Source organism: Helianthus annuus, chromosome 7 (genome assembly GCF_002127325.2).
Source record: "Helianthus annuus cultivar XRQ/B chromosome 7, HanXRQr2.0-SUNRISE, whole genome shotgun sequence".
In the NCBI taxonomy this organism is placed as follows: domain Eukaryota; kingdom Viridiplantae; phylum Streptophyta; class Magnoliopsida; order Asterales; family Asteraceae; genus Helianthus; species Helianthus annuus.
The window spans coordinates 70,525,983-70,546,792 of NC_035439.2; the positions used below are offsets into that span (position 1 = coordinate 70,525,983).

The following is a 20,810-nucleotide window of genomic DNA, read 5'->3' on the forward strand; positions in this document are numbered from 1 at the left end:
GTAGTTACAAGCTAGCAAGGTGAGTTCCTCTGAGCCGTTTCTAAAACAGGATATGATGTTCTGTTTGATTGGTAATAACTATAGAATCGACTATGTGTAGCATCTGTGATATGTGGCAATGATTGATAGGATGATTGAGGGCTGATTGTATGTATCTGATTTAGCCAGTAGAGTTTGTATACATAGCATTGTTATGTGAACATAATTTGCTTACTCTGTTTGCCATGATTATATCTGATTGATGTTATAGTCGATAAATATATGTTTTGAATAAAATCATTTATGTTCATGAACCCACCAACTTATGCTGAGTCCCAAATATTTTTCGGGCACACATCTTAGGTGCCATGTGATTGCAGGAATCGAGGATGATGAGAGATGAGGAGATAGAGATCTAGAGGGCTGCTGAAGATTTAGATTTGTAGTATAGTTTAACCGATGAAAATGTTATTGTATAATAATACATATGTATAATACTCTTTAATGTTTAATTAAAGTTCGAAACTTTCGTTGTGAATTCTCTGATTACTATGTGTTCTGTATATCTGATGTGTAATACTCCCTAGAGCTTATCTTGGGATCCGGGTATTACAGTTATCACAAAAAAAAAAAAACGTATTTATTTTAGCTTTTGGATAAATGATCTTAAGAAGTAGTATGTTTAACGTGTATACTATTGACACAGTAAATCTTACTAAAAAGATCTCCGTAGAATGTAGTGGAGCTTTGCAACATTGCGAAGAAAAAAAATACACTTTTGGTTGGAAGTGATCTTAGCAGTCGTGCTAGGTCATTTCTTGTTTTCTACAGCTCAGAATAGAACCAGAGACACTATAGGAACCCGTTATAAAGGGTCCTGAGGCCATAACCTTAGTACCACCATATGATGGTCAAGTTATCAAGTATCTCAAGATAATTTAGTGGGCCAAGCTAAGTATAATGGTCAAGTTATCAAGTATCTCAAGACAATATAGTGGGCCAAGCTAAGATAGGCTAAAGCCACTAAACCAAACCGAATATAAGGATAACTGCCATAGGTAATTTTGGTAACGCTAGTTGCATACTAAGGGGAGGAGGGGTGGTCACTAGTGATACATTTCTATCATTACCAAGCACCAATCAACTCATGTTATGTCATCACCCGATATTCTATAACTAGTGATAGAAATGTAGTATGGGTGGTATCACTAGTGATGGAATTCTATTACTCCCAATTTTTTTTAATTTTCATTTTAAAATTAGAAATTAAAAAATAAAACACTAAAATTAAAAATTTCATTAAATTTAAAACATACTACTTCAATTTAACATACTAGAAACATACAATTTAAAAAAAAAATCTACTCCTCGTCCGAATCATGAAACTCCAAACCTAGAGAACCTACTAGTTCGATTAAATCGTATCTCAATCGAAAGTGAGTTTCTTCATTACGCAATTCTAGATGGATATTTTGTGAAACTTGAACTTGTTTAGGAGGATCCGGCACCCAATCCGGGGATATTGCACGCCCGTCTTCTTTAATCAGCATATTGTGCAATATGATACATGCATACACTATGCTATGTATTGATTTCTTGTTCGTCGCACGAACCGGTCGGTGTAGTATACCCCATCTACCCTTTAAAACACCAAATGCCCTCTCAACATCTTTTCTTGCCGATTCTTGCAATTTTTTGAACGCGATTTCTTTAGGCTCGACAGGAAATGAGGGAGCTTTCACAAAAACAGACCAAGACGGGTACATACCATCCACAAGAAAAAAGCCTCGTCTGTAATGTCGACCGTTAACATAGAAAGGAGAGGAAGGTGCGGTACCATCCGTTACACTTTGGAACAACGGCGATGTGTGCAACACATTGATGTCGTTTGAACCTAGAACACCGAAATACGAATGTCAAATCCATAAATCATTCGACGCCACCGCTTCTAGTATGATGGTTGGTCTTTTAATGTCTCCCCTAACATACGCCCCTCGCAACTCTCTTGGACAATTTTTCCACTCGATATGTGTACAATCAATGTTACCGAGCATCCCGGGAAAATGCCATCTAGCCTCGTGTGCGGCGTAAATACGTTAGATGTCGTGGCTCGTTGGTTTACGTAAAAACTCGTTAGCATACAACTTAATGACCGCGTTGCAAAAAAATTGCAAACATTCACGTGAAGTTCTTTCTGACATAGCTAGGTATTCATCATATTGATCGGGAGGGTTACCTGTCGCTAGTTGGCGAATGGAGGACGTGCATTTTTGTATCGTCGTGAAACTTGGTTTGCCCCTCGCATCGTAACCTTCTTGAAACCATTCCTCGCTTGCTTCGATGTCTCCAACAATCTTTAAAAATAATTCTTTGGGTAAACGAAACCGATCTCTAAACGTTTCGGCATTGTAGAGCGGATTTTCCACAAAATAATCGTTCATCAAAACTTCGTTGGCACGTATACGATCACGGTCGACCATCTTCTTCTTTGGGCGGGACGACTCGGCATCAAGCTCGTTATACACCGACACAAAATATTTTAGCGTCTCGTTGTCGGAAGACGACTCGGTATCGCTATCGCTAGACATCGGAAACGTCGAATCCGTAGGGAATTCCATTTGAGAAAGACATAAAAATTGTGTGAAATGGATTTATGTTATTGTTGTGTGTAAAAAATGGTTTAAATGGAGATATATATAAAGGTTTAAAGGTTTTTTTTTTATAAAAAGTTACCGTTATTCAACGGTCGATAAATACCCAACGTTCAAAATCGTCCAATTTCAACGCGTTATACTTTCCATGCGTTACAAAAATAACGCGTTAAAATGTTGGCGGCGGCAGTGTTCCGTTGTGGTTTCACGCGTGATGGGGGTGGTATAACGGACCACCCCGTGTGCTCTAGGATTAGGATCTAAATTATAAGATTGGATTGATGCATTCCATTTGGAAGACTTTTAAATTGAAATCACAATTCTTGAATGTCCATCTTGTAGAAAATAAAAGGGTTGCTCAACAAAAGATGAAAACATGCTGAACCATCTTTCTTTACATGTTTCAACATAAATACTCCTACCCGCTCTAATCAACTAGAAAACATTGTTTATCCTTCAGTTTTGGAGGCTCTGTACAAAAAGTTGGTTAGTTACCATATGAACCTGGCTAAATACAATGTGACATCCTTTAAGATATCAAACAATGTGACATCCTTTTAGATGTCAAGAGAACCAGTCGCCATCATTGTAGCATTCTTTGATCAAACCAACTTTTCTGGTGTCAATGGACGGATTCGGAGGTAGGCGATGACATGTAATTCGTCATCAAATCTTTGTAGTTTTTTCTCCAACATACAACACGCATGGATATCATTGGTAGTCCATTAAGTCTTCCCAATGCATTAAAACATGAGCATTTATTAACTGCAATCTTAAACAAACTACTTTATGCTAAAGTAACAATCTAGCAAATAATCAAGAAAGCTGCATATGCAATAGTTGCATTACCAAAACAATCTACATATCTAATAATTATGGAATATTATTACTTCTTATGCTTGCAAGTAGCTTCAACTTCACATTTAACTCATAACCATCAACATCATATCCGTTAGCATTTTTAGAACAGACTACAAGACTTTGAACTCTTATTATCCATTGAAACCAAACGTATTCACTCATAGATAACCATCATCATATGCGTTAAAATTTTCCACACTTGATGTTGCTCAAAATCTGCAGGTCTGTAACAACTCTTATGCGTGTTTGCGCAAGCTAAGATAACTTTGTTCTAAATTCTGCAGGCCAGCAGTATTGTTAAAGAATTGATGTTTAACGCTTACTTGCCTTGTTATTCTTTTAAGATAACATGGTTATCATATTCCAAACATGATAGTAATCAAAATTTTGCAAAATTGTCCCAAAATCGAATTGGGCTACAGTATACTCACTATCATATTTTGCGACAAAACACACAAATTATAAAAGGGAAGTTAGTTGAGAAAGCATCATCTTTTCTTTTTGGCCCATCTTCATTCAGCTGCCTCTTGTGTGGGTTCAGACTCAGTTACCGCCTCTTTTTTCTCTGTTGCTTCTTGCTCCTCGGCCCTGGGAGAGTTTCCTGGGATCTCAACATTCTTGCTTTTACTCTTATGTTTTTTTCTTCTTTTACTAGATTCTTTTTCTTGCTCAGTAGAAACATCACTTGCTTTGCTTTCATCATTTTCATTCTTCACTTTCTTCCTCGTTTTCTTGTTTGCTTTCTCCTCACTAACTTGAAAATAATCCTTCATTTGTCCAACAACTAAATCTTTTGGTCCATCGCCGACACCATCCATCTTGTTTGTTGAGTTTTCACCACCAACTGCCTCAGCAGCAGCCGGAGATTCCATTTTGTTTTCACCTCCCCCTCCATTTATCAACACCATCTCAGTTTTAGCACGTCTCCTCTTTGTAAGCTTGAGTGCAACATGGGGTGCTTGCTGATTGTTAGATGATTGTGTTCTGGCTGTCGGGTCTTCAACACTGTTAACCATATTGTTAATACCCTGGGGCGCGTCACCCCCTTCTTCATGCCCGTCAGCCTGTACTTCTTGTTGAGCGTCAAGCTGCTTCTGTTTCTTCTTTTTATGCTTTCTTTTAGGCTCCCCATCTCCTGCAGTAAACGCAACGTCGATCAATTTCTCATCTTCTGTTTCCTTTACCTGCTTGTGATCTCTACACATTCCATCACTCATACCAGCTTGTTGTTGCTGAGCCTCTGTGTGGTTTGTTGACTTTTCAGCAGTCAAATGGTTTTGACTCCCCTCAACTACAAATTGAGCCTCTGATTTTCCATTTTTATGGTTCTGCTGCTTCCCGTCATCTTCCAGTACGCAATTCTTATCATCCTGTTTCCGTTTCTTAGTGGGACTGAATATGGAAGAATTAAAACATTCGTAAAGTTTAGTACAAGGCTATGGTGGAGCAAAAGTAGAAAATTTCTCACCGTTGAGATTGGAATGCATGCCAAACAATAGGTGGACTAGGCCAATCTCGGCGTCTTAGAATCTGACAGCACATGAAGGATTGATTGGTTTTCAAACAAACAAACAAGAATGCAGTAGAGATAGAAGCTAAAAAAGTATGCATATACCGTACCCTAGGAGGCATTATTACGCCACAGGGGAGCTTAGGAATGTGAGCATGGGAAGGATACTTGTAATCGACTGATCTGTAATGCAACACAATCCACTTATTAGTAAATTACACACACACAGAGGAGATGAAACGATATATATAGAAACATACTTTACGCAATTCATCTTCACTGCCGGCTTGTCAACAAAAGGTGAAGGTATATCAGTAGGAAGCACAGGTTTATCAGAAATGCACAAATCTCCATTCATCCCGTCACTGCATGGCAATCTTTGTAAGTATCCAACTATCCATATTTATGAAAAGTTTAATGTGAATGTTATAAGAACTAGAAACTGTTTGATTAAATTACTGAAACTGAATACAAATTACCATGCCAATTCTCCAAATACTGGAACAAAACCAGAGAAATAAAACATCGACCAAAACACAATTAACCGTAATACATCGTACTTAACTAAGAAAAAAGCGGGAACAGTTCTGCCCTAGATATCTGACTACGTGCCACGTTCTAGACTATCACTGATTGGGCCCTGGGTCAAATAATGGGTTTTTAATTTGAAGTAGAGCTGGGCCCGAATTAGTGGGTTTCATATCAGAATGCCATGCCTATAACTTGATAATAACGGTCTTAAAAGTAGGTGGATATCCAACTTGAAGATAAAGCAACTACATATAGAAATGAAATACCGGCAACTACCGATTCATTATTAGAGAATCTTGAAAATACTAGGAAAAATCCCAATAAATATCCGATAATATACTGCTTGGTATGACAAAAAACACAAAGGCAAGGAAAAAATTGAATGCGAACAATTATCCAGAAAAAGGTAAATAGGTCCCAATTATCAATGATATTAGTTCATCAAACAATGACCTAGGAGCATTGCAATAGCCTAGACTAACACAAAGATCCAAGTGGCAAAGCAATGATTTTAAAACTGAACCAGACCGGTGGGCGGTGGTCGAACCAGTTTAACCGCGAACCACCACTGCTACTGGTCAGGTCACATCAAATTGACAAAAAAACAGCCTACGTTAAGAAAAGGGGGTATGCTGGCCAGCGGCACACAAGCACAGCAGCTGCTTGTTCCTTTTGAGCATGGGAAACCCTTTTATAAGGTTTGTATTTCCTTTAGGTTCCGCACATGGGCGATGTAGGACTCCAAAATAGTACTTTTTCTTTGACATTCATTTTGACCGTAGAGCAATTTATATACACGCATTAATACTAGATATAAACTAACCACATAACATTTATATATTCTACTTTAAAGTTAAAAGTTTTTGTAACTAATCATTTTATGAGGCTAGACAAATTAAATTTCCATTATATAAAGAGCATTAAACATCTAAATTCGGTGTTCATGTGTATGAGCTATGTAAAACAGTTTCTAAAACATAAATCACATATATACCGTCATACGGTTTTTGAGGTGGGTTCAACCGGGCCGATCAGTAAACCAATAGGAATACCGGTCTGGTTTTCAAAACATTGGACAAAAGACATTCATCATATCAATTTATCTGCAGTTAACAATTGTGCCTTTTAAATTAACAACTTTTATGAAGAATGTTACTGGGAAGGATATGATTGCATATGTCAACCACAAAGGAGAAAAAGAAAAAGGGCTGATATGGTCCTATGGATACTATATGTGCGTATATATTTATATATGAGGGTTCCAATAAAAATAAAATATAAGAACTGTGAGAAACATTGTGAGCTACATTTCATTTGCAGGGGTGAAAATTTGAACGCATTTTGGAGAGAAATTAGATGCATTTGCTCCCATTTATTTATACTAATCATCCAGATACGCACCTGAGGTCTGGCCTAATGTGGATTTGTACCTCTGAACTTGTATCACTTGAAGGAAGATCCTTTATCATTTCCGCTAAGGGGTGACTGGAGTGAACAAATAGCATGTCTCGGCCAAACCTATTTCTTTGCTTTTCTTCATCCTATGTAAGATGACCGTTCAGAAAGAGGCCTATTAAATATAGTCAAGTAAACAGGGGGGTTTGGTTAGGATTTAATTACCGTTAAAGTATGCTCCACCTTCATAATCTCAGAAAGAAGACGAGACTCGTCAATAAATGGTAACTTACTTACATCCTGCCAATGAAAAAAGAAAAAAAAAAAAAAAACCAAGCCGACATGGTCTATAAGTTTCTACTTGTTCAATTTATTCTAAAAAGGACAGTCACCATTTGAACCGCTAACCGTTATTCAAAAAACTGGCAACAAGAGCTCATAAATAGTTATTACCTGCCAAGCACGCCTTTTTCCATCCCTATCAAACTTAGCATCTGCTAAAAAAGAAATAGGAGAGAGAGAATAGTGAGTACAATAGAAAATTACACAATTACAGTAATGTCACTCACACAAGAAGAGTAAAGAGTTAACCTTTAGGATAGAAGTCCGAGATAGGGGAAGACTCGTTTGTCATTAATTCCCTGTAAAACAAAGGAAGTGCCTGTGCACTAGATGTGCACCGCCGTTTTGTTATACTTACGATGTCTAAACAAGAGACAAGACAACATATCATACATCATATTACTCATGGTAAAACAGAGACCTTGCTGCAGGTAAGACAGCCAGTAGCTGATCTAACGCCTTGAAAGGCTGGTCAAGTGTGAAGTTAATCTCCAGCTTATCAAGACCACAAAAATCTGAAGCAAGTGGTGCATAGTGATACGGATAAAACCTGCATAATACCAAAATATTAAAAGTTGTTATTGCAATTGCAACAGCAGGGAAAGCATAGAAGGAATGAACAAAAAAGGGAACACGTACCATTGCCACGAAGGTACTTGTTGATAATAATAATAATGCATGAACCAGCAGAGACCTTCAGTGTATTTTAAGACCTACATAAGAATAAAAAGGAATAATAAATTTTAATAATCCCAACTGTTAGTTGTTGGCCGGCAACGGTCCCAACTTCAAAAATAACCAGTGGTGGTCCCACCTTTTCACATATTGTAAACCAATGGACCTTTGCTAATAGAAAAGGAAAAGGGGACAAGAAGAAATTAAGGTTCTGTGAGTAAAGGTCCACTGGTTTACAATATGTGAAAAGGTGGGACCACCACTGGTTATTTTTGAAGTTGGGACGTTGCCGGCCAACAACTAATAGTTGGGATTATTAAAATCCATTATTCCGAATAAAAAGGATCAACTTTTTCGTAGCAAACAAACAACACGTGAAAGCTAAACTGTAATGTTAACATCACTTACTGCATGTCTTTTAATTCTATCAATGTCATGACTTTCACAATCAAATTTCATAGTATAGTGTTTGTACTCCATATCACTGTCATGTATTTTAACCTGAAAGAAAGCACAAAAGTCAATCTTCTCTAAAAAAACCACATACAAAATTATTCAGGGAAGAATTTTATTTTGTAAAGACAAACCTCGTCGATTGTTAATTCAACACCATCCTCAGTATTAGGATTGGGTGCACTTATGATGTCACGCTCCACAATCTTGAGTTGATTGTGCTACAATTTGCAAGGAAAATTCCAGTTTACGCATTTCTGATTGGACTCGAAAGCTATAGAAAAATTTCCAGAAAGCGAGATGCTTACCAAATCTTGAAAGTCTCTCTTCTTTCTCTTCTCCTTCTTCTCCATGTCAAGGTTTAAAAACAAGATAGCAAAAACACACAAGATGTTTTAGCCACTATCAGACAAGATGCAGAATGTAAAGCTGCAAACGTGGAGATGGCAATTTATGCATCAATATGAAAATATACCTGGCTGCGTTTCATAAGAATAGTGTTCTCATGGGAACTTAAGGCTTGAAGAAAGTGCTCCGTGCTTTTCAAATTCACCTACAGACCATAAGACGGCAAAATTGAAGTCAATCCCGTACCTAAAAACAGTATAAAAACACAATGGAACCCGAAAGTAACAAATGAAGCAAAAGCGTCCTATGATGGATAGATGAATGATCTGTCACACATCATTTTTTTACGAGAACATTGTTTTCGCAACTTCAATAATCCCATATTTATTCAAGCAACCATTACAACAAGTAAAAGCAAAACATTTAAAGTTAATAATGAATTATAAGAAACTCAAAAGACGGTATACTTGTTTTACCAGCAATGTATTCTCCTCATGAAAACTACACTTGCAATATACTTCCAAAAACAAATAAATATGATATCCCAATGGGTATATTTTTAGTCGAATTATGATCATCTAATGAAAAAAACATTGAATGTTGTTATTTACCTCAGGTGCATTGGTCAGATAGCCCATTTTAGCAAATTCCTGTTGATAGACCACCAGGAGCAATTCAATTCCACCCTACAACAAATCCGTAATCAAGACCAATCAAAAAACATATGCATAGCTTGGTTTAAAAAAGCGCGCCTTAAGCGCGAAGCGCACCTAGGCGCAAAGTAGATCGCCTTGTGTGACATAAGGCACAGGGTGTACAAGAAGCGCAGCTGAGGCGCGCTTTTTAGGGGGGAAATCGACACAAGGCGCAGCTGAGGCGCACGCTTTTTGTACATTGGGTGTTTCTATGCTTCTGAGTGTTGTACACCAGGCTTTTTATGTTGTACATTTATGTTTTTTTCATTTTAAAACATATATAAAGCTTAATTATAGCTAAATCATAGGTATTGGATGCTAAACACTTATGGGATATATAAAATAAATTATATAATCACTTTGCGCTTCGCGTACGAAAAGCTCACCGCTTTTGCGCTTCGCTTTTTAAAAATCGGTTTTAGGCCTCATCGCTTTTGTGCGCTTCCCGCTTCTTTAAACCAAGATGCATAGAGGAACAATGTTATTTAATTCATGTTACATCTCCAAAAACATCATTTGTTAAAATAGGGAAAAAAACTATTAACTTAAAAAGCAAAGGAAAAACCATATAATTAAAAAGCAAGAAAGATGGGTTAAATAGCGACATTTCTTGATTTCCTAATAATTAGTAGCAAAAATTGTAAATGAAAAGAAAGTACCATGGATACATCCAATGATGGCAAACGGGGCAAAAAATCATTCCTAACAAAAACGCACATGAAGACAAAATCATCAATGAGGCAGTCGAAATCTGTTCCCTCCACATTTGGAACCAGCTCTTTCTCTAGATATTCCCTCAGTACCCATATGTTGAATAGCTGTATCGGGGCAGAAACATTAGCCAGTAGTTAACTACAAAATGGTCATTCAAAGATGGAATAACAACCTAACATCACGTTTGACAAGCTATTTAATACAATTTCTCCTTTTTGGCAGAAAACATAACTTAAAAATGCCAAAAACATAAGTTAAAAATGATCTCAACACATGTGAAATATCGTAAAAAGAAAGAAGCTTCTGACCTCAAATTTCAAATCAATCATTAATCCTTTCATACATTCAGAATATGGTAGCTCCGTCTTTCTATACTTCTTCCCAACGTTTATGCCCTGAAACTCGTACCAAAATCATGAGCAATCTGCTAAAACTATATAAAAAAAAACCATTAGTCCTGGATTCAGACCTTCATTGGCCTCAGGATAGAGATGTGGATTTCATGGGTTGCCAATGCAAGCATGATCAAGTCTGCATCCTAAACAGCATCATATCGACAAATTAAAACCTAAACAACAGGTTTTACAACAAGTTTCAAATCACTAGTTCACAAACAGCAAACTACGTTACCACTCCATATAAACAGTGCCTCGTATTTGGATCATATCCAGGTAAATTCCTTTGAGACCTGATATATGACATTATCTTACACGCCCCATCACCTACCACCGTTGAGTCGGAAAGAATCACCTATATCATCACCATCATCATCAGCAGCAGCAGCAGCATCATCAACATAACGATAACGATAACGATAACAATAACAATAATAATAATAATAATAATAATAATAATAATAATAATAATAATAATAATAATAATAATAATAATAATAATAATAATAATAAAACAATAGCAATGATTGTCTACCTTGATGCCTCGCCATCCAGGGTCCCTATTCATTCTACAGTACACAAAATACCTGAGAGCACAAGACAACAGATCCATGAACTCCGTCCCAGGTGTAATCACATTTGAATCCAGTTTATCACCTTCTGGTTTACCAGTCCTCTGAGGACAATTAGAAATTTAAACAAATCAAGTGAAAATAATGACATGAGGATCATTGTATATTTCCATTTTGGAAGCAAGCTAATAAAAATTCATCAATTGCAAACTCACTTTACGAGCTGCTTCTTTAGCAGCTCTGAAACGCCTTATCCTTTGATAATTCATCTTCGCTCGTGGTGCAACACCGTCTGTATCAGATCACATTGATTAAGGAATAAGGAGCAATTACAAAATCAACAAAATGATCCACATTAATGTCCATTCACCTGCATAACTTTTCGTAAAAAATGACCGTCACGAGAATTCAGAAAAGGGAAAGAATATAAAAGAAAAATAAACCAACACATGGTGATCATTACAGCTGGGCAACCAGTAAACTATTGGCTTGGCATGATGCAAATGTGCCTTCAAATTTCAACAAAGATAGACTCACTTTTAACTGAGTATGAAAAAAAAACCTACATCTATATTAACTATTTCTATAAAAAAAACTAAGCAGTACAAGAAACAAACAAAAAAAATATACAAAATGGTCAACTATTTAAAGTTGGTAGCATTTCAGCCTTGAGCTTGATCGTATTAGATTCTATTTTGAATGACAATAATGATAGACAAGTGATGATCCAGCCTAAAACATATCTAAAACCCTTAAAAGTTGGTACTATGTATGGAATACAGTCATACAAATAAGCAATCAGAACCTTATAGTCATGGTTGTAAAAATCGTGCCTAGCCTGCGATTATTGATCGCTAATCGAAGGTTCACCTAAGAATTTTCATCTAATGGCCCATTAATCGCTAGGCGGTCAACAACATTGGTCAAAGGCAGTCCTAGGTGGTCCTAATCAGCCAAAAGTCCCAGCCAAACCCTGGCAATTAATCCTGCCCTGTCTACTTAAAAAAACTACATGTAAAAAATGTATGTGTGTATACATATAAAACTGAGAATTACATTACATATAAGAGTCCCAATCCGATTGTTAGTGACTGCTTATAGTTGTAGTTGATTTACTTGAACATAATAATAATAATAAAATGACTAACCAAGTGCAAGATACAGAAGCTTCCGTGGTCTAACAATGGAGAATACTCTGTGAATGTACTCCAAAACAAAGTGGAAAATACCATCGTATGACTGAGGTGCAGGCTGTGCACAAGTACAAAAGAAAAAGAATCAGCGAGTTTCATTTAATAACAATAAAATAATAATAGGTTGAGTTGAGAAGGAGAAGAAGATGACCAGGCCCCCAGGGTGAAAACATGTATGAATAATATCAGTCAAGTGGATGTAAAGGTTGTCGAATTCGACGCCGTTAGGGTTAGGTTTACTGGTGTCGAGAGACGAGTGATCTTCGACAACGGAGCAGAGTGTGTTAGGGTATCTCTTAACCAGCCATGGATACAAACTCATTTTTGGTGGAGCTAAGAAACTTGTGTGTGTCAGGGTTTTAACGAGACTGCGTGGAGGTTTACAGTGTGTTCCCAGTGTTATTTAATAGAGGGGAAGGTAAAGGAACTCATTTAATAACAGGGAGGGGAGGGAAAATAGATGAAAATATAAAAAATTATGTTTTTGAGATTTATTTAATAGGGGGAAGGGAGGGAAAAGGGAGAAAAATATGACCAAAATATGACCATATATTCATCCTCTCAAATTAGAGAGATTAGGAGAGAAAATTTTCTTTCCCCTCCCCTCCCCCTGTTAAATGACTCGGGAACATAAGAGTAAAATAACGAAAAGATTTCGTGTTTTCGAGTTTAACGAAAAAAGTAAAAGGAAAATAGAAGAAAATCAAGCATTGTGTTTCTGAGTTGGAAGGAAAATAAAAGAAAGAAACAATTTTCTTATTATACCCTTTAAACATAAAATATTTTAGTTAGATATGAGTGTAATTTAGTAATTAATAAGATTTTCTCTTCTAATCTCTTCAATTTAGGAGGATAAATATATGTACAAATTTTCTTTTTTTTTTTCCCACATTTCCCTTCCCCTTATATCCTTAAAAAATCTCGAGAACATTGTTTTTTTCATATTTTCATCTCTTTTATTTCCCCTTCCCCTTTTAAATGAGACTCGGGAACAGAGTGTTAAAGGAAGCTTCTCCATCATGGCAATCTAACCTGAACCTGACAATTTTTGAGATTAGTTTTATTTTTTCGCGAAGGATTTAGGATTTAGAGTCACGTACAAAACGTATGAAAGACATGAAAAAACCATAAAAATGAGGTGACATTTTCGTAATTATTTACTCGTAGAGTAATTATTTAAATTACTCTATAAATAATCTTATAAGGTAATTTTGATCTTGTAGAGTAATTTTGTAAAATGTTCTTGTAAGGTAATTTTGATCTTGTATAGTAATTTTGTAGAGTATCATAATTACTTTACAAATAATCTTGTATGGTGGTTTTGATCTTCTAATTGTAATTTTGTAAAGTATCATAATTACTCTACAAATGATTTTGTAGAGTAATTTTGAATTGTATGTTGTTTGATAAACTTGCAGAGTAATTTTGATACACTTGTAGAGTAATTTTGATAATTACCATACAAGATCAAAATTACTCTACAAGATACACTTGTAGTATAAATGATTTTTTAAAGTAATTTTGAATTGTATGTTGTTTGATAAACTTGCAGAGTAATTTTGATAAACTTGTAGAGTAATTTTGATGCAGATCAATTTTGATACACTTGTAGAGTAATTTTGATAATTACCATACAAGATCAAAATTACTCTACAAGATCAAAATTACACTACAAGAACATTTTACAAAATTACTCTACAAGATCAAAATTACCCTACAAGATCGTTTGTAGAGTAATTTTGATAATTACTCTACGGGTAAATAATTACTAAAATGTCCTCGCGTTTTCTAACATTTTCACCCTATTTGTACATTTTGTATGATAATGGTATTTGTATTTGATCTTTTGTCTTAGGATTTAATGATATACCCATTTATCGGACCTGATTATCTGATAAAGCATATCCGTTGTATAGCCAATATAATTATTTTTTTAAGTATATATATATAGGGTCAGGATTTAGAGAAAACGATGGAAAGTGTGAGAACGGTGAGAATGCTTATGAATCGTCCGATCAAAACAATCTATGGACTAGAATGGCGCGGTGGCGTTTTCGTAAATAACATCAATTTTATTACGTGGACGCACTTCATTAAGGGTAAAAAAGTCTTTTGACTCCTCTACACAAAACGCCGTCTCATGAAATAAAACGCCAAAACAAATATCACACACTATTCTAACTAAAAACGCCATTAGATATAAAACGCCAAACTTAATTATAATAAAATCCCCCCTAAAAAAAGGCCAAAAAAGTCTTATATATACAACATCTTAGACCTTCAATTAAAAACATACACAAAACCCAAAACGCCATATTTAATATATACAATTCGTCTTAGAAACGCCAAAAAACTCAAACATCAAATATCTTCTAAACCAAAATCTTTATTAGAAATTCAGTTTGGTTGTCTGTAAGGTTTCACTCAATGTAATGGACAAAAATTCTTAAGTGAGATATTGTCCATTTCATTGAGTAAAATCTTATTGACTTTATCTTCAACTTCCATCCAATTTATAACTCCAAAACATACAAAAACATTATTGAGGTTTGTTGTCAATAAAGTTTAGCTATATGGGGTGGACAACATTGTCAGTTATCTTTCTCAACCGAGGATTAACAACGTTGTCCATCTCATACAGCAAAACATTATTGATTTTAGCATGATCAAATTTTGAGGTTTAAGGTGCTTTTATTTAGTGGCGTTCTTTTTATCGGTAAAACGCCAAAATTAAAAAATCAAACAGCGTTCATTGGAAAATTCAAGATTGTTGGCTGAAAGGTGTAAACTTAATAACATTTTACTGCATGAGATGGACAAATCTTCAAAAAAAAAAAAAAGATGCTGATGTCAGACTTTGTGCTTCCAAACAGCCACAAAAAAACTACTTGAAAAACAAAAAAACAAAATGAATCATACGAAAGTCGAACCAGCCAGTTAAGATGATTCAAAAAAGAAGAAAGAGACTGGTGACAGTGAAGATTTGGAAGATCAATTGTTTATATATATATTTTTTTAATTTTCTTTTTCAGTTGATTGTTATATAATAAAAACGTCAGACAGCCAAATGCTTGTTAAAACGCTATCATGTCGTAAAACGCCCCAAAAACTCCGAAACTATAATAAAATTACTTTGGAAAAGAGATCCGATTAGGATTTTTAATTTATTTTCTTCGCTTCTATTTTTTCTCCCTGTGGTTGTAATATAATTTTACATTTGTAAAACGCCAAGATACCACAAACGCCAAAATGTATATAAAAAATAATAGAACACTGGGCCATCTTGTTTAAACGCCTTGAAAAACGCCATTCAGATGTATTTCCTGACCCCCTGGGGTTCCAATGGCATACGGTTTGAAAAACGCCATAACGCCAAAATGTTAATACAATGAAACCGTTAAACGCCATTAATTATTGAATTTGGTTAACGCCAAAAATTTTAAATCCCAAAAATAAAACAATATTGTGAAATGCGGAACTGGAAAAGCAGAAGATAAAATGACAAAAAAGCCCATACGCCCTAATTATATCGCGCCCCACGTGTTGGGCCAGGATGCGTTCTCACCGTTCTCACACTTTTGAGCGTTTTCTCCTGATCCCATTCCTGTATATATATAATACTAGTTTACAATCTCGTGTACTACAGGACTTGGATAATAAAAACTACATGTTTGCACAGTAAATAAGACAAGTAGATGTACATGATAATCATCTCACAAACTTTGCAATCTTTTGCTTATAGTAATCAATACTCAACCTGCGTCTAGAGTGCTTAATCATCAGTTTCTTTAGGAAGTTTTGTAATTATTTTTACATCATGTAGTTAAACACTAAAAACATTTTTATAACCCATAAGTTTATTTTTCCTTATTTTGTAATACAAATTAACCTATCATGTCTCAAGTATAATTCAAAAAATTGTTAGGCTATAGTAATTAATTGTTACGCTATATTGATAAACGTAAAAGTTTTTTTAATAAAAAATTTAAAGTGTTAAATCATGTAATATGGTTAAATATTAATAATATTTAAATTCATATTTGGGTTTACATTTGATTGTTCTCCATAGTTACTCAAAGTTTGTTTCAAACATTTAAAAATCCATAGATTCTGCATTTTTTGGTAATTTAATTCAAAAGTATCATTATTCTCACTCTTATAAATATAATAGAATTTAACTGTTTTTAGTAAGTTTTAACACAAAAGTATAATTATAAATTAAAAATATATTTGAAGTAGGAGCAGATATTAAGGTAACGATTTTAAAAGAAGCAACATTGTCATTACCCGATATTAACATGATTTAAAAAATAAAAAGAAATATCAGTTTTGATTAGAAACGACTTTTTAGGGATGATATGATGTTAACACGTGACATATTTAAAATCGTGTATTATAAGTAAGATTTGTTCTTCTAAAGTATAGAAAACTTGTATGTAATCAATATAATGAACTCTAATTTCGATAATAATAGAAAATGATAAAAGACAAAGATAATTAATTTTCTAAAAAATTAAATTGAAGAGGTGAGTTTGATTAAATTTTATAAATGTATTAAATAAACTATAAATACAAATGAGAGATTGTAGGAGAGAGTGTCATGTGGCATTAAATGGAGTCTTTTATTAATATTTAATTACTTAGATTTAGATTAGATATCTATTTTATATACATTTAGGAATTTTATTTTAAATACATTGTAAGTATTTATTATATATTTTATAGTGATAATGTTAAATGTAATTGATAAGTGGTTATCCAATGGATTTTGGGTCAGGTATACCGAACGGTAATTTTTTTAATCTAACGGGTTTACCCGAAACCTGCGGATATACCCAATACCCGACGGGGAATTTACTCGGTAGAAACCCGACGAGTTTGGGACAAGCTTATATAACCGGGTTTGGGGTTAAGATTACCTAAACTCATCCTATTGCCATCCAAAGTGGAGCTTAAAACCCTCACATGCAATGAGCTTGCATCTTTTTTAAACTAGTAAAACGTCATTTGCGAGTTTCGTCTAAAAGGGCTTTTTTTGCGTCCAAGTCCTTTAGGTTTGAAAATTTTATTGTTTTAGTCCACTTTGTTAACCTCATCCATTTTTCTTTATTGTTTAACAGAGAAAAATAGATGGGACTAACGAAGTCGATTAAAGGGGCAATATTTTCAAACATGTAGGACCTAGATGCGGGGAAAAAAAACTTTTTGGGCGAAACTCGCATAAGTGACCAAACCACATGGACAAAAATGGGAGTTTACTTTTTTAAAATTCAACGTGGTTTACACTTTTGTTAATCGGGTGCTCTCATGGTCGGATGAATGTTAACTTATTCAGTTACGTGTGTATAAGATGCCTTATGTCATTGAGTTAGTTCTTTTGCGGGGCGTGACACTTAACTATCTTTATTATTAAAATAAAAAATTTATTTAATCATTTTGTAATAGGATCTCGGTCTGATACTTTTGTTTCTTTGGTAAGTTATGTAAATTATAAATCTCTTTTAAGAAAAGTGAGGCGAGTGAAACTGCAGTGTATAAGGATTGTAATGGCAGGACGTGTGCCAGTATGCCCAAATGGTCAATTATGACCCAAATGGCAGTCTTACAGTGGGATAGGAGAAGGTGGGTGATGAAGTCCATGGAAATATCATCTTATATGTTTGATGGTGCCGATAAGGTTGTGAAAGGTCATACGATTTGTAGTTACAAGATTTTGTTGACATGGTTCACAATTGTGGATGAAGGTGGTTACATCGGTTTTTAGGCGTGACCAATGAAACGTGGATGCAAGTGGTCTTCCGATAGCATTGATACTGGAAAGGCCAGTGAGTGTAGAAGAATGAAATTCTTTTAAAATGTGAGAAGGCAATTTGTAATATGTGGAATGAAAAACTTACCATTAACGCTAACTAAGGGGCTGTTTGGCAACTTCTGAATGGTTAAATGCTGAACCAGTAAGAGGTCTGAACCATTAAGTGTTGAACCAGTAAGAGGTCTGAACCATTAAGAGCCTGTATAATGCTTAACCATTCAGAGGCAAATGTCTGTCCAGATTAGATTAGAGGTCTTAACCATTCAGACTCTGCATAATACTTAACCATTTAGAGGCAAATGTCTGAACCATTCATGTGACAACTATCAAAATTTCAGGTATCCGTACAACTATTAAATCATGATTAGTGCTTAATGACTGTGCTGAATTACGATTAATGACTTGAATTGCCTTCTGATTATTGCTATGATACATACATGTGCATCACATATTGCTTAATGTCATATCATTATTGCATGAGAACTTTATTGACTCAAATGATGCACGAAACACAGTTAGCACAGTTATCCGACAAATCAGAAAAATGTTGACGGAATTCAGTAAATAGACAGACATTGTATTGAGACACAGAATGGGCCAGAAATGCTTGTTTGAAAGTTGACAGATCATTTTCATGTTACTATTGTCACACCCCCAAAATACCACTTGCGGAAACACCGCGGGACGTGTGACGTACCAGGATCCAAGCCACCAATCACATTGAACTATAGTATATATTTAAATAAAAACTTTCATTCATTATCATAAAGTGTTACAAGACATTAAATGTAATTCATTGTATACAGCAGAAGCATAAATCGTTTGTTAAGTGGTTCAATAACCACATGTTCGAAAACATTTAGACTTGTCTTGCGATTCCATGTATCTCGACCCATGACCACTCCAGCCTTCCAGACAGCAAGTTCCAAATGATAAAACCCTATGGACCTGCAAGCATGCAGACAACTGTGTCAGACGACGCTGGTGAGTTCAAAGTTCTGTTAACGTGTTTAGATACCAGTTACCAGATTAAAACGTTTCACAGATTCGATGATTAGATGTTGTAATAACTCGTTTACCGCTGATAGCTTAAAGTTGTTTTGCCCAAACCCCATTGCCTCTATCAAAGCAATGGTCAAGACTGGGATCATTAGTTCACTCCCGACCTCCCCGGTGCGGTGTAAGGTTGCCAAGCCTAAATAGCGCTATTAACTAATATCCCGTTGCCTCCCCGGCAACAATCGGTAGATGGGACTTGATTGATAGATATGCGAGTATTAACAAACATCCCAATAACCCAGCATTCCTCCCCGGAACGTTTACCAGATGTCCCTCCCCGGGACGCATGCTTGGAAAAAGAGCAGTGAACTCACCTTAGATTTACTCGGTATGTTTCGTTACATTACCCGTTCCCAGTTGGTTAACCAAACCCTACTGTGGTTACCAAGAGTAATCAGTTTCACAATCACGTATCCAAAACACGTATCACATAGTAAACATTTAGGTTTCGTGCACGTCTATAATCACAAGTTCATGTATCAAACAAGGGTTACTAACAACGCAGTGACAGTTTGCATCTATCCCACGATCACAGTTTAACATGTAGCACATACCCCGTTCCTTTACAGTTCACCCCTCATGTGCTAGACTCTTAAACAGCATTTATCGAATGGGTTTGTTAATCATATAAATCAGTTCACATTCCACAAGTAATGTATCAGTAAAACACAATACCATACTTATTCTAATCATCAATACACAATTTGCATGTCTCGTGGGTTACATAAACAATAACTCAGTCAAACACTTAGCTAAATATTCACATCAAAACACAGTTCATGTATCAATTGTTCTATTAAGATAGTTCTCAGATGGTATCCGACGAAAGATCAGATACGGCGAAACTCTTATGTTTCGTCGAGTTACAGATATGGCGAAACCCTTAGGTTTCGTCGAGTTACAGTCATGGCGAAACTCCATGTTTCGTCATGGAGGTGTATGTGGCGAAACTCCATGTTTCGTCGTGAATACCAACCCTAGTTATCCTAACAGTTCATACTATGCTATACATCGTCCAATTTATCAAACAGTTTCATCAATACACATATCTCTATTCGTACCCCAATCATACATAACCGGAATCATTAGTTTACCAGCAAAAATCTACAACATAACCTTTCGATTCACATGACATAAACCATGAACCACATCATTCAACAGTTAATCATCAGTATCTAAATCAAATCCAACATTCACACTACTTCATCGTTACAATCACTATGAATGTCCCTAATCTCAGCCGATTATCACAGGAACCTACCCAATTCTTATGATTATTCTCACATTGATTTATCTGGTTATTCAACATACATTCAACTGAATCAAACATATCGTCTATCGATCCTTAGATTAGCGAAACAGCACTATTCATGTAACCCATCAATTATCATTTAACATATCAAACCCTAATTTACACGAACATCACACATACATATATAAATCTGTTAATCAAGTTCACAAATAAATAAGAACAAGCTGTCACACCCTGGCTTTGCGGAAGCGTGGTTAATTTTGGTGTGACTTCTTAATACCATAGCTTAATCATAACAAGCTATATGAATTAAAAATATGCAAGATCATCCATTGAAAATAAAAATATTAAACATTGTCTTAACGGGTTAACA

General features: G+C 35.3%; 1 protein-coding gene across 4 annotated transcripts; it reads right to left on the bottom strand.

Moving 5' to 3' along the window:
- Positions 1-3,756: 3,756 nt before the first annotated feature.
- On the bottom strand, positions 3,757-12,680 carry LOC110867879 (5'-3' exoribonuclease 4). 4 transcript variants are annotated; one of them, XM_035975548.1, is made up of 24 exons: positions 12,466-12,639; positions 12,270-12,372; positions 11,337-11,413; positions 11,085-11,225; positions 10,785-10,904; positions 10,624-10,692; positions 10,463-10,549; positions 10,100-10,258; positions 9,357-9,431; positions 8,873-8,950; positions 8,706-8,741; positions 8,532-8,618; positions 8,353-8,445; positions 7,909-7,982; positions 7,691-7,819; positions 7,519-7,595; positions 7,381-7,421; positions 7,153-7,227; positions 6,934-7,073; positions 5,262-5,366; positions 5,112-5,184; positions 4,960-5,021; positions 4,711-4,883; positions 3,757-4,626 (listed from the first exon to the last, which is right to left on the bottom strand). In XM_035975548.1, the coding sequence occupies exons 1-24, from the start codon at positions 12,634-12,636 to the stop codon at positions 4,004-4,006; spliced, it is 2,868 nt and encodes a 955-aa protein (XP_035831441.1). In that variant the 5' UTR covers positions 12,637-12,639; the 3' UTR covers positions 3,757-4,003. The 4 variants fall into 4 exon arrangements, with proteins under 4 accessions (XP_035831441.1, XP_021972624.1, XP_021972625.1 ...); XM_022116932.2 differs by having other exon boundaries at positions 3,757-4,883; positions 7,381-7,424; positions 12,466-12,680; XM_022116933.2 differs by having other exon boundaries at positions 3,757-4,883; positions 7,381-7,424; positions 11,137-11,225; positions 12,466-12,643.
- Positions 12,681-20,810: the final 8,130 nt, after the last annotated feature.

Excerpts from the sequence above, each read along its gene's own strand:
- LOC110867879 (XM_022116932.2), bottom strand. The coding sequence starts at position 12,636 with ATGAGTTTGTATCCATGGCTGGTTAAGAGATACCCTAACACACTCTGC. Across the intron at positions 7,425-7,518 it reads CTCGGACTTCTATCCTAAAG|CAGATGCTAAGTTTGATAGG; the intron begins GTTAACTCTTTA and ends TTTCTTTTTTAG. Across the intron at positions 5,185-5,261 it reads GTGAAGATGAATTGCGTAAA|ATCAGTCGATTACAAGTATC; the intron begins GTATGTTTCTAT and ends GTTGCATTACAG.